General features: G+C 37.7%; 1 protein-coding gene across 1 annotated transcript in view; it reads right to left on the reverse strand.

Moving 5' to 3' along the window:
* The window catches only part of LOC105392306 (lachesin-like), a 37,266-nt gene extending 20,118 nt beyond the window's left edge, over nt 1-17,148 (reverse strand). The window contains exons 1-3 of the mRNA XM_048621823.1: nt 16,925-17,148; nt 7,984-8,111; nt 6,527-6,712 (exon numbers count right to left, since the gene is read on the reverse strand). Of these exons, the coding sequence (XP_048477780.1) occupies nt 6,527-6,712; nt 7,984-8,111; nt 16,925-17,006 (396 nt within the window). The 5' untranslated portion in view covers nt 17,007-17,148. The remainder of the gene's footprint in view (nt 1-6,526; nt 6,713-7,983; nt 8,112-16,924) is intronic.
* Between the last annotated feature and the right edge of the window lie 679 nt (nt 17,149-17,827).

The following is a 17,827-nucleotide window of genomic DNA, read 5'->3' on the forward strand; positions in this document are numbered from 1 at the left end:
CGAATAACGAAAAAGACAAAACATTTTTAGGATGGCGAACCAATTGATACCGACATAATTAGAAACAAAGTTGGATGATTGCTTCTAAAAATAAAATGAAAGGGTCTGCTAATTTGAGTCTGAGAATTAATAATCCCTTCATGGAATATTACATAAATGTATACTGTGTTACATTTATTGGTAAATATTGCAATAACCGCACCAAAACTACCCACAGTTTTATCCGTATATAAAGTAGGCAATCTATCGTACAAAACGGTCCACGAATTCAGCGCTGTAAACATTTAGCGAACGGGACTCAAAGCCCGGTCATAAAAGTAATCCGCTCATAAAGTTACGCGACGATGGACGACATAAGGGTAGGGATTTTCTCTCACAAAGATTTCTAAGTAATTAAGATAAAACACGCACAGTTTTTGAACGCAGCCCTCTGCTGCGCTAATCTCTGGGACGCTCACTCGTTTGTCATAGCATTCGCAGTAAATAAGCTGTAAACCACAGTTATGTTGGGGCGCTCCAAAATACCCCATATTGAAATTTCCTTTCGGCGTTAAAAGCTAAAGCCTGCGCAGCTGTGTGTAAGTATGCAAGAACATTAAATTTTCAAGCCTTTCTGATCCGATAAAACTTAAATTAAATACAGCCTGATAGGCTTACGAACTGCTGCCAAAAGTATTGATTTGATATTATTGGAAGGCTGTTGTTTACGAAGCGTTGTATAGGTTTTATATTTATTTTTAACGTTTTCTTTTGAAGCCTGTCGCTTATTAAAGGGCTTCAGTGTTTGTGTTTTCGCGCATGGCCCGTCGTGTCGTTAGTCAACGTATAGAGATGTGGTAAAAAGGGTGTTGTACAAAAAGCGGGCTCATCCATCATATCCTTCTGTCAACATGGTCGCCATCAATGCCGCAAAAACAATTAGTGGGTCAATATTTATTTGATCAGCGGAGAGCGGCGTGCGGCGTGACCCAGATCTGATACACACGTCGTTAACGTTAGATTGAATCCATACGCTGTGTAATCGATACATTTGCTCCGTACGCTCCACGTCATGACGGAACAGAAATCTGGAAACGGGCTCCAATTTCATTCTATAGATTATTATTATGTTTTAAACGATATGAAAACCTTATTATTTAATTACAAATCTAGAAATATAGAAAGGTCATCGGCTTCTACATCCAGTCATCCTGGGCCGCTGCTGTCGGATGAGCATGTGAAGCAGTCAGACCTACTTAGGCCTTTGTACCGTCTTACTCCCATTAGGTTCTTTAACTTATGAGAGTGATCTCAGAGAGTGCTTTTGTGCACTGTACACATGCATTGACATAATAAACTCCCGCGCAGAATCGAATTGCTCTCGATAGAATGCTCGGTAAAACTGTCTTGTATTTTTCTGTAATGCTCATAAGTCTATGAGCACCTTTAGGTGATGATAATTTTTAATATTCCATTTTAATTGTGTTCGATTGTTCATTGATAATTTGTTTACATAATTATAGACCGTCAAAATCACATAGCAAAATCTTTAAGGGTTCTTGGAAGAAAACAACGTTCAGCGGTAAAAGTATTAGAAAGGAGGCCAGAAACAGGTTATCATAAAGCGATCGTCTGCCTCATTGGTACGACCTCATTTTTGCCAACATATAAAGTGAAGTTATGACCGTACACTCGCGGCCACAGGTGTCGTACTCCAAACTAATCCACTCTCGCTTCTTATACCTTATAGCTCAATATTTTGGCTAAGTAATGTCTCTGTTGTATCACTAGAGACATTTTTTTCGGTAAATTGATGAACGTGTCTTGAGGTGTACGATGTAACCCGGTTTGTGGAAAATGTTATTGGCTTTGCTGAGGAATAAGAGAGTTTGTGTGTAATACCAAATTAAATTACCTACCATGGTTTCCTTTGTTGTACATAAAATAACAGTCTTACATATATCTCTAAGTATTATTGTTAGGTTTATAAAATACTAGCTGTTCCCGCGCGCTTCGCTACGCCTTATAAAGTTTTCCCGTGGGAATTCCAAGTATTATTCCAAGGCATAAAAAGTAGTCTATGTTCTTTCTCAGGGTCTAGTCTAGAGCATATGTATACCAAATTTCATTCAAATCCGTTCAGTAGTTTTGGCCTGAAAGAGTAACAGACAGACAGACAGACAGACACAGTTACTTTCGCATTTATAATATTAGTTAGGATTTATTTTGAAATTGTATTTCTTACTATGTTCTTCATATTTACGCATTTGTTGTGTTTGCTAAAGCATCTGGTTACATAGGAACTAATTAGTTATTTGTATTTCTGGGATCCATTATTTAAATAACACAGTATTTAATATCTCATAGTTAGATCATTACTACAACGAGACTTTATTTGCAGTTTCTGTAGTAAGTAGTATCAGCTTAATTCGAACTTTGTTATCCAGTTTGTTTAATATTCAGCAAAAGAGCAGTGATTTATGTATCAGCGAGCTGAAAGTTTGTCGGAATATCAACCTAAACAAACACGGGTAAGTCGTACATTTCAATATACCTACATATCGTAGCTCATCGTTGTTTCCTGTAGCTTTGCAGAAAAATACAAGGCTGGAAATGGTATGGCATTATCTTAAATGGTTTTAAATGTATATGATTTTTTAGTTTGATGCTTTGTAAGTAAGTTTAGATTAATTATTTAGTTGTATTTGGGTATCGTTTTGATCAGATTTGTGGATACAACCCAGAGTTGATAGTTTTTTTTGGGGTGCAACGCTGCTCCTACAGTGAACCTGGTATTGTTGTATAAGTACTCCAGTTTGTATGTAAACAATTTGTCGTTTTACGCAAGAGATTAAGTAAACAAACGTAAAAGTTAGTCCTAAATTGTTTTAATATCTATTCGTTCTTACTTTTGCTTGTACAAGTAACATCGGTCTTTGAGCTTTATTTCAAAGATACTATTATCTTCATAGCGATATAAAAATAAGTGTATATATTTGTCCGCATTTCAGCTCGTATTGAGACGATGGTATGATATAAATATTCATAGTTTTTCTTAATACTTAACCAGTGAACTAGTTAGTAGTTACCAAGACCGAAACGAACTTTAAAGCAAAGCCTTGGTCGAAATCCTGCACAAACTCTCAAATCCTGCAATGGGTTTAAGAAAATAATTTAAAAATTCAAGATGATCCACTTTGTAAGCAGCTCGGGAAGTTTATACTCTTATACTTTAAAACATTATGCTGATGAGGCTTATAAAATTATGGAATGTTAAATACTCCTAACTTTATCAGCACGTACCGAAATGGTTCTTGTTTTGTACTGCGATAAATATTTTACGTATAAAATGGCTTACAGTGGATTTATTACCGCCGTTTAGCCGAAGTAATGACAAAATATAGCTGATGGATTTATGGAAAGTTTAAATGATGTAACTGTACTCGTACCATAACAACCAAGTATTATTAGACACGGCAATGCCAGTAACTATCGGTGTGCCTGGGAAGTTTACAGATGATTATTATTAGAGTTAGTTCGGCAACTACAGCTACTACCAGTTAGCTTAAGATATTCGATTCAGTGGGCCAGATGGTGACTGGTGATATTTGTCTCCAATGGTCGTTAGATTTTCTATACAAGCCACGGTTGGTCAACCGTACCTTTTAAAAGAGCACAAAACATAAAAGCTTAACAAAAGCCATTTGCGCAAATCAAACCGCAAAACGACAAAACTTCGCGCCATCAACACACTCAACATAAAAACAAAGCGGGCCAGAGACAAACTGAATCAACGTTGGCATCCCGCTAAACAATCGCAGCATTCGCAAGCAAACAAAGCGTGACGTTGGAAACAGGAGCGGAGAAACACACAACGTTGTGAAAGTTGTCGGCCTGCATGAAGACATTGCGGTGACATTCCGCGGCCGCTGGCAGAGCGCGCGAATTCCTGCCAGACTTGACAAAATTCCCCTCCGCCTCGTTTGTTCACGTGGAAGGTAAATGTTATGCAGCCATGGCGGACAAGACGGCTCGTCGTATTTATGTAGCACGGTGCTGTTGTGGCTCCAAAGAATTAGGTCGAATTGCGCTTTTCGTTATTGCTAGCGCTTATTGTTGTTAGCTTTAACTTCTGTTGCGGTTTGTGTGTGATGTGACCTTTAGAGTGATATGCTGCATATTCCCTGGCCCAAGTGTCACGACGAGTGTAATCTAGAAAGAGGTAGGCGGATGTGAGCCACTATTCTTATTCACTTATTAATTAAATCTGTACGGCGTCGTCTCTAAGCTTGGTAATCATTGAACCACCGACTAATACCATCTGTATTGTAATACAGGTGGTATTTGACATTTGCTTTACCACATTAAAAGTAGCAACTGTATTTATATGCTCTCTAAAACATAGTACATAGATCGTTTTCCCAAGCAATAGTAGTCGTAATAATGTATCAAAGTTAAAGTTAAAGTGACTACCATTGTGACCCTTTGTGTCGTGTATTACCGCTTTGTCCTCCGCGTGGCGCTTTGTTTAGTAGAAATGGCTAGTAATTGTACAGGAAGATTAGTCTTGGATTGCACAGAGAAACTTTAACGATTTAAATCGGACTTGGATAAGGGAGAAAGTTTTTGATTGCGCGAAATACAATCACAGAATACTAGTAATGAACCTTATGGAAATTTCAGGATATACCGTCTGCAGATGTAATTGCCATATCTACTCTAATGTTTCTATATACCTCTTATTATCATTAACTAAATATTTTACATTATGTTTTCTTCGCGTGTTGGAGAAAATCACTAAAGCTGAACCAGGTTTTGTCACCGTAGTCAGTCAGATCAGTTGCCAGTGGCTGACATGTATAAGGCTCAATTAATACGCCACTCGGGTAGGCCCCTACCATGCACCCCATTTCAGATTTTGGCATATTTAAGCTGCATTGAATCCAGGTTTATTTACCCTTATAAGAGCATAGCCGGCTGTTGGATATTTTGATTCATTGAGAATGAAGGGGACTATTACGATATGTTCTATGATTTAGTCGATAATTCTTTAGATCGTAAAGTTAGTCAAACGCGTGGGAGCAATTTATAAATTACGAATAGAGCGAAAACTAGAAGGATTCCTCACTATATTTTCCTTTACCGTAGGAGCCGTAGATTAACTTAAAAAGCAATTTAAAATATCCATGTCCATTTTGAACCCGTTTATTCCTTCTCAAGCTCGAGAGCAAACTAAAATAGGAATTTAATAAACAAAGTAAACACAGAAGCGAGTAACGAAATACTAAACTCGCTCGCAAAGACTTTGTAAAAGCTACGTTTACGTCTCTTCATATTTTTATTTTGCAGTAAATTTTGCGCGTTTTGCGACGCAATAATTTATACTTGCCGCTATTTATGTGTTATTTACTGAAAGTCACATGTCATGTGTTACCGGCACGACAGTAAGATGGGATAAGGATTTTGTTGTTCATCCTGTTTACCACTCAACTACACGTAGTACTTGTCAATGTATTTTATCCCTTTAGATGAATGTGTGAAAAAAAGTTTTGGTCAGAATATACAACTTTTATACATAATTACATACATACACCCGATAGGCGACGTACTTAAGAAGAGCCAAATAAGGAGTTTCCGAAACCAAAGTGCGTGTATGAAGAGACTTATGAATGTGGAGGAAGCGAAAGAAGTTTGTCAGGATCGTTGCACGTGGAGATCCATCGTCTCTGCCTACCCCTCTGGGAGACAGGCGTGAGTATATGTATGTATGTTATACATAATTATAACAAGCAATATCAAAAATGATCTGAATTAGTTATTGCACTTAACATATCTAATTATTCCCGTTATAACGAATGTATTCCAGCTTAAACCCCTTTAAATCTAATAAAACAGATAATATAACGTTCGTAATATCGGGGGCCAAAGCCGAGGAAACCCCGACTACGACGAACCGTAATACAAAAACGAATCGGTGTAAAAACTCCGAAATCGACGAATGAACACTGTCGCAGCGCGGGATATTGTGCTGATCCACTCACTTACAACGCCACTCAAAATTCACCCTTATTACCATACAGCTACAGTGTTTAATGAAAGGGCAAAGGTTGAATAAAAATTGGCATTTTTTTCGTAAGACTGTGCTTTGTTGGATATCATGAAAGGCATTGGCTTTCATATTGTCATCAAGTATTAACGTTGACAGGCTGAAGTTACTTGACAGGAATTCGCAATTTTTGTAGTGTATCTTGTTTTGTTGAGGGCTATGAAATGGTGAAATAACTTATCTTCTTCCAAATTTTCTGTCCACAAATAGCTTTTGATAAATCAGTGGAAATCATTTACCTGTACATAATATAATATTACCTACTTGCTGTTTAAAAAACATTTATCATAATGTCTTCATTGTTGTACGTGTACTGCACTGAGTGTTTAGTTGTGTACGTACATTATACACGCATGCACTCTGGGCAGTTAGCGACTGACCACTACCCTAAAAAAGCGTGCTGACTGGAAACGCAGCCTAATATAAACCAGCAAAACATACCTGACTCATCATCGGATCCGTGTTGATCTGGCACATGTAGGTGCCGGAGTCCTTCGCCTCCACGCTGCTGATGTACAGCTTCCACGTGTTGTGTCCGTTGTGCGTGACGGAGAGCCGCGGGTTCAGGGTCACCATGTGCGTGTGGATGGCCAGGATTGTTTTAGTGTCGGACTTTATCCAGGCCACCTGTGGGGGAAGAAGATAAATCTAAATACAATGTTTTGTTATAATGTTCGGTTCTAAAAACAAATTAGGCAGGCATTAATCTGAAGCACTGTCAAATATCGTTTGGATCTGAGTCCGCGTTGTTCTATGTTTGGATTCCCGAGACCTCTTTGTTATAAGTACCTATTTTTGGTTTGGATCTAAAAATGTCGTGTAAAACTCCCTTTCCACATAGTTCAAACTTTTTCGTGGTAAAACTACCAGATGTTGACAAAGAGGGTGTTAAATATAAGTAGAAAGATTCCTTCGCAAGACATAAAATGTACACACACAGTAGATGGGCCTCCATTTCTCAACTCCCGATAAAGTTCAGTACATCGCGCGATGAGTTCTTTGCTATCGGACCAACTTTGTAATATACTATACTTGTTACACTTTCCTTTATCATTTCAAGTGTAAACTGCGGCGTTAGTCGTACAACTAATATATTCACTTGTCTTAACTTCTGTTCGTGCGAAGAATACTAAATAGTTTCAGTTCTGTATTTAAATCAAGATAGATATTGCAAATTGTTTTATGTGTGTGTGTGATTTAAATTATACTAGATGCAAGTAGTTAAATAATAGTTTCTGGGTAACTGTTGATTTTGTAGTTTAAGAGGCTCGGTACAACTGTTAATCTGTACGGTGTATAGGAGGTAGAGCTAACCGCTTATGACCGTTTTCAATGTTAAGGATTGCACTTTGCATGTAGGTAAATTTATAGTAGGTAGGTTTAGTGTCCAATCAAAAGTGATCTTACAGCTTGCTTATGTAGTTCATAAATATCTCTGGTTTACACATCATGTTACCAATTTACTTATTTTATTTTTTCTATCTCTGTGATTTTATGGATGAGATTACTTTTAGTAACAAGTCAGCCGCTTGTGCTTATTATTTTCTGTTTTATGCATGTGCATTTGTTTCTGTGTTAGTGTTATAAAGAGTATTTTATCTTTTCCTTACCGTAGGTTTCTCTTAGTAGGTAAATTGAACTTCGCTATATTGGTATATAGATGATTATAGATATTACGACCGTTTAATAAATCTCTCTCTCTCTCTCTCTCTCTCAGCCTTCTGTAGTCCAGTGTTGGACATAGGCCTCTCCTAACGATCGCCACCCCAAACGGTCACCCGCCATCTGCATCCAGCGGCTTCCCGCAATTTGTATTTGTGCCATGTTCTTATATTTAACTATTGTAACCACGAAAGCATTAACAAATCGGAGGCTATTAATACAGCCATATAGCTCACCTTATAAGTGCTAAGATGGTTGACCGTGCAGGTGAAGTGCACGTCCCTTCCCTGCGCCACGGTGATGTTCTCCAGCGGCGACAGGAACTCGGGCTCCGCCTCGCCGCGCCCCGACACCTGCAGCTGACCTGTGGAGTGGACTAGAGTCAGGCAAGGTAAGGACTGGTTTGTATTGTACGGTCAGCTGCATAATTAGCTATGGGCACTTTTGTTCCTGGTCAAACTAGCTACATAACAAACTGACAATATTTGAATAGGCAGTTTGTGAGTGTGACAAGGTACAAAAGTGTACAGTTGACTGTACAATGATTGCTTGTGATGTTCACGAGTGGAGACAGGAACTCGGGCTCCGCCTCGCCGCGCCCCGACACCTGCAGCTGACCTGCGGACGTGGACTAGAGTCAGGCGAGGTGGTTTGTACTGTACAGTGATGTGTGGTATTGAAAGGAGGTGACAACAACTGTAGTGCTGCGGAATGTACCACGGAGTGACTTTTAACCAGTCGGAGGCTGGTTAAAAGTAAGCTTCCACCATTAGCATGGCACGCAACGAACGCATCGCATTCAGTATATTCACATAAGTGCGTCCACTTCATCGGCATTGCCAATGCCGTTTTTTCACACATTAATGAAAATTAATTTGGTCCGATACGTACGATACCGATAGGTGGACACTTACCTTAGGTAATTTTCTGAAATAGTTACATCATAGTTCAAAAACAGTCATTGAATCTGTTGCCGCTTTTTTGGACCATATAGGTACCACCGAGGCCGTTCAATGCAAAAATACATACATCACAGAAAGAGTTTTATTGTACCCGCCCGTTGAGTTATAACCCGCACTTGGCCAGCGTGGTGGACTAGGCCTAAACCCTTCCTTCATTGGAAGGAGACCCGTGCCCCAGCATTGGGGACGTAATGGGTCGTGATGATGAGAGAGATTGATTATGGGATTGAGCATTTGGTATCGGTCTTCAGGTTAAACTACACTGGCTCAGTGATATCATAGGTTATTGCTAGTCGAAATCATTTAGAGCACTGAAGTTGCTCCATGCTTCGAGATTTTTATTTACAGAAAGTGTTACTCATAATTAGAAAACATATTTATAAACATAAAAACTATACTATATAATCTACTAGTATTTTAATCATTATTTAACATGGAAAGCCTTTACATTACATAGCTTTTCGGAAAGAGTAACATTTATCTTCGACGTGCATTTATTTTCTCTCGCAGTCGAAATAGTGATGTGCATGCAATTTCCAAAACCACAAGCGTTATTATTCAATATTTCACCGACTCAGCCGTTAAACCGGTTAAACCAATATTAAATAAAAGACAAAGAAAAAATATGCACAATGGATCGGCTTTTTAATTGCCTTAAATTGGGTCACGCTTATACAAACAGCGATTCGCTTATTCAGTAGATTTCGGTATACGTCCAGCCTTTATTAATACCCATAGTTACACTATTATGGGTCTTATAACTGCATGTATACGGTGTCATTTCCAATACTTATGGGCATCGGTGATAAATGCTCTCTACGACACCAGCGTTTTTAATTCCGATGCCAAAATTATGGGACGTGCGGCGCTGATGTGTTCATTTTTATTCCCTTTGTGTGTTTAATTTACCAATGTGAAGGAATCATACAAGTGCACATTTTTTTAATTAATATCTTACGTACGGGCAATCACATATAAAAAATCACATGTATAAAATGTATAAAATTCATGGTAGAAATATACTTATATAATTTTTTAAAAACTTATAATCATTTGCAAAAGACATAAATAAAATAAATATTTAGGTAAACGCTCTATTATATCTTATAAGTTTATACAAAGAAATATGGAAGTAAACAATTTTATTTGCAATTTGTGTTTGAGCCATTTTCTTATACTTAACTATTGTAACCACGAAAGCATTAATAAATCTGAGTTAACAACTAAGGATACCGCAGCATCTGTTTATACAACATTAACTGAGATATTACATTAACCGCTCTCAATAATACCCTAGGTATATTAATAATAGGTAATCGATTAATCATGCTTACTTTGAGCCTAATTAATAGGAGTCCGATTTCGTGATCCATTACTCCGTAATCACCGTATTCGAATGCGCTTTTGATACTCTGTGACCATATTTCAGGGGAAGCCGACGCCGTAAATAGTAGAATTGCCTCAGACCAATGTTACCGTATAAACTGCTAGATTTGGCTGGTATCAAACATTTTACTCGAACGAAATAAATTAAGTTGAAAATCGGTTCAATATTCAAAATTCAAAAGCTTATTCGTCATCATTGCCAGTAAAACATACTTTGTTGTTTCATCTTCAACAGCATCAGCTTTCTCAAGGAGTACCAAAACACTATGCCAAGCATTTTTCATATTCATCATATATTCAGCCTCTACCGGCTAGTCTTAGCTTAGGTTGTGGGTCCAGGACGTCCCTACGCTTGTCTGTATGTGGTCTCCACTAGAAAACTCTCTTGTTTTTTGGGAATCTCAAAAAGTGAAAAAGCAAACCATATATTTTACAGTAAGCTGACCAATTGGATTCTTTTTTCAGGGCAACTGTCTGTACCATTACTACCATTAGTGTAGCCATCGCGGCATCAGCAATGTTGCCATAAATCGTGGAATGTCACACTCGAGGCTTTTTATGTGACCTTTGCCTAATCGCCAGGCTTTGTTCCACTGTTACTAATTGCCACTTTGTTTGTGTTCATTTTTTTATTGGAATTGTTGTATATTTATGTTTTTATTCTAACCTGAACTTGAATCTAATCGAAACCTATGAGGTTCACATTATGGTCACTTTTAATACCAAGTAGCCTATGTCCCTATTCTTATATTATCTCAACTTAATAACTACGTAAGGTTTGGCTTGTGAAAAATTGACAAAACATACATGCATTGACTGAAACAAAACATACATATGTTTTGTGGTTAGCAAAATATGCCTGTTGGGTAGAAGATGTCAGGAAAAATATGTTTACTATTTTCTAACCTTGCCAGAGTCAGAGTTCTACTATTACAAAGTACCTAACTAATTAAACTACATAATACCTATCAGTGCTTAAATAAATCCTAAACCCACACTAATCAATAAATAATTATCCAACCAATTTTAATTTAAGTACTTGATTGGAAACTATTTGGGTTTTACGCAAATCAGTTTGTGGTCACATTAATGAATATCAAACCGAACATAATTCTAATTAATTTTTCCATGTAAGTAAGTTAAAAAGGGCCCACATAGTATAAGGAAAGCTGGTAAGGGATAGTTCTAAAAAAACTTTAAATTATCATTGAGTAGGTATAATTGAAATTATTAACATATACCTACTGAGCAACAGCACTCGGACCCTCAGTCCATGCGAGGTACCAACGAGCATAAAACCAATATACCTAAATATTTAAACTCACAGTAGACTGTAAATAGAAAATCCTCAAAGAATTTTTCCACTTGCAATCACGTACTGTGCGCGTGACGCTTACAGAGAGTTTGAAATGTAATATTTTTTAGGAAACATCATGCTCGAACGCAAACTGAAACAGTACCGGTACGACTGTTATTTTCATCAACATATTTTTCGTTACAAAACGATATTGGTTTTTTTAGGTTAGAATTAGGTACTTAAAATTATTGAATTTCCAACCTTTAAAACAAAATTATCAGCATAAAACAAGATCAACTTAACAGCTATCCAACTATAGAAACTTCCGAAAACATGAAACAACTGTACATTATCACCTCATAAATACTAACAACTTGATACCAAACAAACAATATCGCACAGAATAAAGACATTACGGTAGTTCCTTATTTACTCCAGACCGATATACAGGGTGGTCGATATACAGGGTGGTCTTTGTCGCGGCGTTAGTCGCGCGAGCGAGCGCTCCAGTCGGCCGTGCGGAATGAAAATTAATAACATCCTGTTAGTTGGGCCGATCGGTAAATTGAGTTGGGGCTGATACGGTACAAAAAATGCTCCCTGTAACTTTCATGGCTGTTGACTGAAGGGGCATAAATTGTCTTGAGATGGGCCTTGTTTGTCGTATGTTTAACTTATTAAGTATTTGTGTGTTTTGTTATGCTACATGGACAAGTAAATAACATGTTTTTGTAGGAGTAAGTAATAACTTTTTTTTTATTGTTTTAATTCAATAAAGAAATACACATTAATAATGAGTTTATCTCGTTAATCATCTGCAACTATGAGTTAATTATAAGGTATGTATCCTAAACCGACAGTTTTTATTCAAAGGTCTGTTCTTCTACTATACTGAGGTGTAACTACCTACACAGAATAAAGTAAATAATATACCAAGTGTGTATGGCTGTTCTTATATACATATACGTAGATACATATAAGTGCGCTGTAAAACGCTCCTCTCAGCCGCTCGCAACGAAAATTAATAGCTTCCTGTTAGAGTAGACGCTCGTGATTGTCTTCACTAAATCTCCAATTTTTTACTTGAGATAACGAAGGCTGTTATACGTTTTTAACCCCTGTAAATATGTTTGTTTGTATGGCTGTTGCATTTTAGCACAGACATGACTGGACCGGCGCTATTATATTTTTAAGTACTTTTTTTTAATTTATAATTTAATTAACATTAAAAGTTTACTCAAATTGCATAAACAAGTATAACTAGAAGCTATATTGTGGTCGGAAATCCCTTAACAAATTAATTGCGTTTGCGGCTACTGATCCAACTAAAACAATACAGGGGCTTCAACAAAACACGGATCAACTGTTGGTAAGTTTAAATTCGCATTTCATTTATATTGTCCATCCAATTACGTATTCCAATTATTGAGTATTTCACGCTCATCGACATCTGTAATTACATTCCCGTATCATTGCATTAGACCCGCTCCCCACACGACGCTAGGTGTTAACCCATGTTTTTTTAAGGGCACCGGACATAGAAACAAATCCGTCATTACTGGGCCAGAACCTCGCGAGCTCGCGTTTTACTGGTTGACAGAAGAAAAAGAGGCAATCTCTTTACGTTACGCTTATATGTGCGGTGACTTTAAAGGGGCAGATTTAAAAAATGTGGCGGTTAGGTACTTGGATTCTTTCGAATTACTTCATTTGCGATGTGGTCCTTCAGAATATTATATCCGCGGCAGACGCCCAAACTCTGAAAGCGCAAAGTGGGTCCCGCGTTATTACACTGCGCAAAACGAGTGTTGTATTGTCCCGCTTTGATAATATCATAAGTAGTAAATCCTTTGCGTACAGCATAAAATATTTCTTGTGTGCTATGAGAATAAATCCAACCAAGGATTCTTATGAAACGATGTATCTTGAAAATAGCTTTTAACGTAATATACTGTGAAGGGTGTTAAGTCGACTTCAAAGCAACTGTAAAATAACAAATGTTGAGACACACACAATACACTTGGGCACTATAATCACCACAGTGCATGAAAAGATACGATACCTTATACGTACACGTCGCACCCTGGGCATTCAGTAACTTAGACAAAAGTCTGACTAAATAATCCTCTCACCACCATGACAAAACTCAGTTCCGTTAGTGTTTGACCCCGTCACGCTAAGGAGAAGATCACCTTTGCCCGTGGAAATATTTACAGACCTAGGTATTACATTATTTCGGATAACTATCTAACATTTATGTTGTCCTAGTACTTTTAATTGGATCTAGCTGTCCGAATAAGCCATAATTATTCTTTAATATAAAAAATATACCTAAGAAGTGATACATGTAGAGCTTGTGTACGAGTATTATTTTTATGAATAATATTGGTATCAATATTATTGGTAAAATAATATTGGCTGGGGCAGATATTTGTTTAAACACAGATATTTGTTCTCGGGTCTTGGATGTGCCCGTAAAATGGCAATAGGCCCGCCCCCTATTACATTGGGACTAACATAACACTCTGGCGAAAAGTGGGTGCAGCAATGCACCTCTGCCTACCCCGCAAGGGAGTACATTAGTACAAGGCGTGAGTGCGTGTTTCTTTTTCTTTTCTTTTGGTATCAATTCTTCTCCTTAGGTGTATTTTGATAATAAGTACAATACTATAGTATTTTCAATGTTATTGGGCTAAATGGCGACGTCCAAAGCAGGCCCAGTTCCCCGCTCAATTCGAGGCGCGTGCGGGCACTAATTTCCATACAATTAATCCAATGATTAGCTGTAATACTGTGGCTTTTATTATGCATATTGATCCCGCATTTATTGGACGTTTCATTCCGCTATGCTTGTGCCGGCTCTATTTTGCATTGATCGAGCCTGTAATTGTGACTAATTTACATTTGTGCATATTTATGTAGTTGGACTCTAGATGACAGTAATCTAGAGTCCCACTACATAAATATGCAGTGTTGTGCAGCAAATTGGTTTCATTTAGGTTTGCCAAATTTCTTTGAAAAAATATCTCATGCTGTTAATTCGAACGCAGTCAATAAAATATATTATAATCTCATTTGCACCTGCATCATACACTGCATGGAACTCAGTTTAACCTCTCCTTCTCCCCAAGCGGAACAAAAAAGAAAAACTTCTTCAGCGAAAACAAACGCTATGTTCAATTAAAAGAAAAATGCGGTAAGTATGTAACTAAGCTAAGGTTCCTGAGTATTCAGAAAGTGTAATTTTTTAACATAATGTTTCTTATGCAGATGAGAGTAGGTGCTATTCTGGTGCAGTCGGCAGCTTTATGCAGATAGAATGAAGCGTCCCGTACGGCACACGTTCCGTTCCTCGCGAGTAAATCTCCCCCCCCCCCTCCCCCCCCCCCCGTATCGCGCGCCACAGACGCTCGTTCACAGACAATCGTTTAAGTGCAACAATTTGCTAGAAACACGTGGAACCTAGGTCACACTCAGGTTTAGGTACGCTATTCAGCTGCCACACTTGAGAAGCGCTCTTGGGAGGTACATTTTCAGTCAGTTTATGGTTATAAACCGTGATTAATTTCTTTTAAGTACATACCTACCTATATTATATTATCTCATTACGTACACTTTACATGGGCATTTATGGCTCATATATAGCTTAGCTATTGAAGTTAAATATACAAATACTTAATTACATATACAAATTAATAAGCCTTCTTTTAGGCTCATGATACTCGTACGTTAGTTATGTGCTACCTTCTATGAAGTAATGGATGTTCTGAATACTTGTAGTTTTAGATTGCTCTGTAAAACAGAATATGACTCCACGAGATTCAGACGTTCCAGCTATTGCACACCGAGACCATCCAGCTCCATACGGCTAATGTGTTTGAAATAACTTACTTTTATAACCTCCCACAGTATTACTCGGAGAACTTTTTACAAACGTATTGCTACCACCCATATTAGTTACTCGTGCGACTCTCGAAGAATTAAAATTAATTAGGTAATTCTGTAGATTTATAAATGGTAGATTTTTTTCCACCTAAAACTCAACCCTGTATTATAGAAACGCTTACAATCTCTTGACATTTTGTTAAAACTAGCCCCCTGCCTAGGTAATACCACTACAGTTATAGAGCTATATAATTCTTGCAATCGACAAACAATAAAATTCTAGGTAGCACTAATAAAACATATTTCAATTTGTACATTTTGTACTGTCAGTGTTGGTGTAGCCAAATGAATTATTAATGACGTAGATATAAATAAAATAGCTAAAATATTGTACAAACAAATATGTAATTTTCATTATTTGCACACTAGGAAGTAGCATGGTTCAAACACCGGCGAAAAACCGCTGAAACAAAGCAAAGAGAATGTTTGCATTGCATGTTATTCTGTTGGATCTGTTTTACATAAGCGAGCAATAATTATCTAACCCGACCTCATAACTCTCGAGCATAAAACTAAATAAACCGACAACGCACTGAATAGAAGCATCTCTTTAATTTTCATAACGCGGCGCTCCGCTCGACAATTCATTAACTATGAAGTTTTAACCCTTTTCATGTCACTGAAATAGAGAACAGCCGGGTAACTAATGTTTCGGTGCTCTGTAGTTAGTTTATACAGAGGCACAAGCAGAAAATTAATACCCTCAAAGAAGTGCCCGAATGGGATCCCGACTCCCATTAGTGCTGGCCAAAGGGGCAACATTTAGTTTAGCAAATACAGCTCGAAAGCTCTTTAAGCTGCTAGCAGCTAATTTTGGTCGCATGATATCCTTAATTTTGCAGATTGAAAAGCGAAATTTCGCGGTCCGCTTACATGGAGACGTAATGAGTTTGAAATTTGAATCCCGTACCTAAATAATTAAGTTTAATTATTTTTGCAGACTTGTATAAGCTTACGAGAAAATTCTAGAGTAATGTATTTACTGTCTAGCATGTAGTCACATTGTTTAGGTATGTATTAACACATAACTACACTAAATGCGACTACATGCTAGACGAGCAATTAAAAAGTTCCACCTGCTATTGCCGTTGTATATGTCACTGGACCATTTTGTTGCTCTCCAGTGTAATTACTTATCCATAAGCCCGCTACATTAAAATGTGAAATGAGAAATAACAAAAACAGGGAATTGAAGTGTAGATGCCATGCGACCATGGCAGATCTCAAAACTCGAAAAGAGTGTCCCCGGGTGTCGTAAAAACTGTACTTTACAGCGTTCCACCAATCACAGCGCCGTATTTATGGTTTATCGCGATATAGTGACGTTTATCTACGTCTATAACGAACCCGTGTAGCTTAGCCTGGGCTGTCAGCAACCAAGGTTACTCTGATTAGCTGTTAGATCATTAACACCCCTGTTACATTGTAATGTCATCAATTATACGTCATCTCCATATTAAATTCTTGACGGATGGGTCAAAAGTCAGCAACGAATCCCTTGTTATGATCTTACAGAGTATGGTGAAACTGGGGCTAATCCTTTCACCACGGTGACAAACCATGCTAAGAAGAAGGAGTAAGACTCACCTGCAACAATAGTCAGCAGTGCGAAGGAGACCAGGGGAAGCCCCCCGTCCAGGCAGGCGCGGCCCCGCACCGCTTCCGCCATCGTGCTCAACTCTTCGCTCCCATGCGCTCCTGGTACACCTCACATCGCGACTGTATCATTTTACTCAAGTTTGTTTTGTTAAATAAGTTTTTTTTGTTGTTGTTTTAGTTTATTGTCGTTATTATTGTCATTGTTGGTTACAGCCGTTTGTATCTGTAACAATAGAAATAATTGTTAGCTAAGCATTATTACAGTTGTACAAACTACATAGTCTAGCTATTTTACAAATTGTAATGTATGTAACAACTATACAGTCAAGTAGAATCCGTTCAGCAGTCCCTGTGACACTATGAACAATCAACATAATATAATTAAATTCAAGGATTTAATTAAATATCACATTGCGACAAGGTATATTGTTCTAATTTCATCGCAAGGGTCTCTCTAGACTCGTGCGAGTTATATTAGGTGTGACAGATGAGCCTGAAACAAAGCAGACACAAAATATATAGATAGGTACATATAAGTACAGGGTGCGATTTTTGTCAGTGACCTTTCCGTTGGTAGGTCAAATTAGCCGTCTGTAGACATTATGATAATAATTATGATAAAGAAGTTATATAAACATCGCAACTCGCATGTATTGTGTATATTATGTAGTGTGAAAATGTGGCCAGCTGCGCCCGGCATAGCGTGCAATAGTAAACATAAAATATATTAGAGCGATATGAGTATTATGAGTTAATTTTTGCAAGTTCCTCTCCCGGCCTGTCATGTACGCGATCAATTACAATTGCAGTACAACTCCAAACAAGAATCGGGACTTACAATCGATAGAACAAGCGCTGCAGCGATCGAAAACCGCTGAAGACGCCAAAAGC

Source organism: Plutella xylostella, chromosome 6 (assembly GCF_932276165.1).
Source record: "Plutella xylostella chromosome 6, ilPluXylo3.1, whole genome shotgun sequence".
Classification (NCBI taxonomy): Eukaryota; Metazoa; Arthropoda; class Insecta; order Lepidoptera; family Plutellidae; genus Plutella; species Plutella xylostella.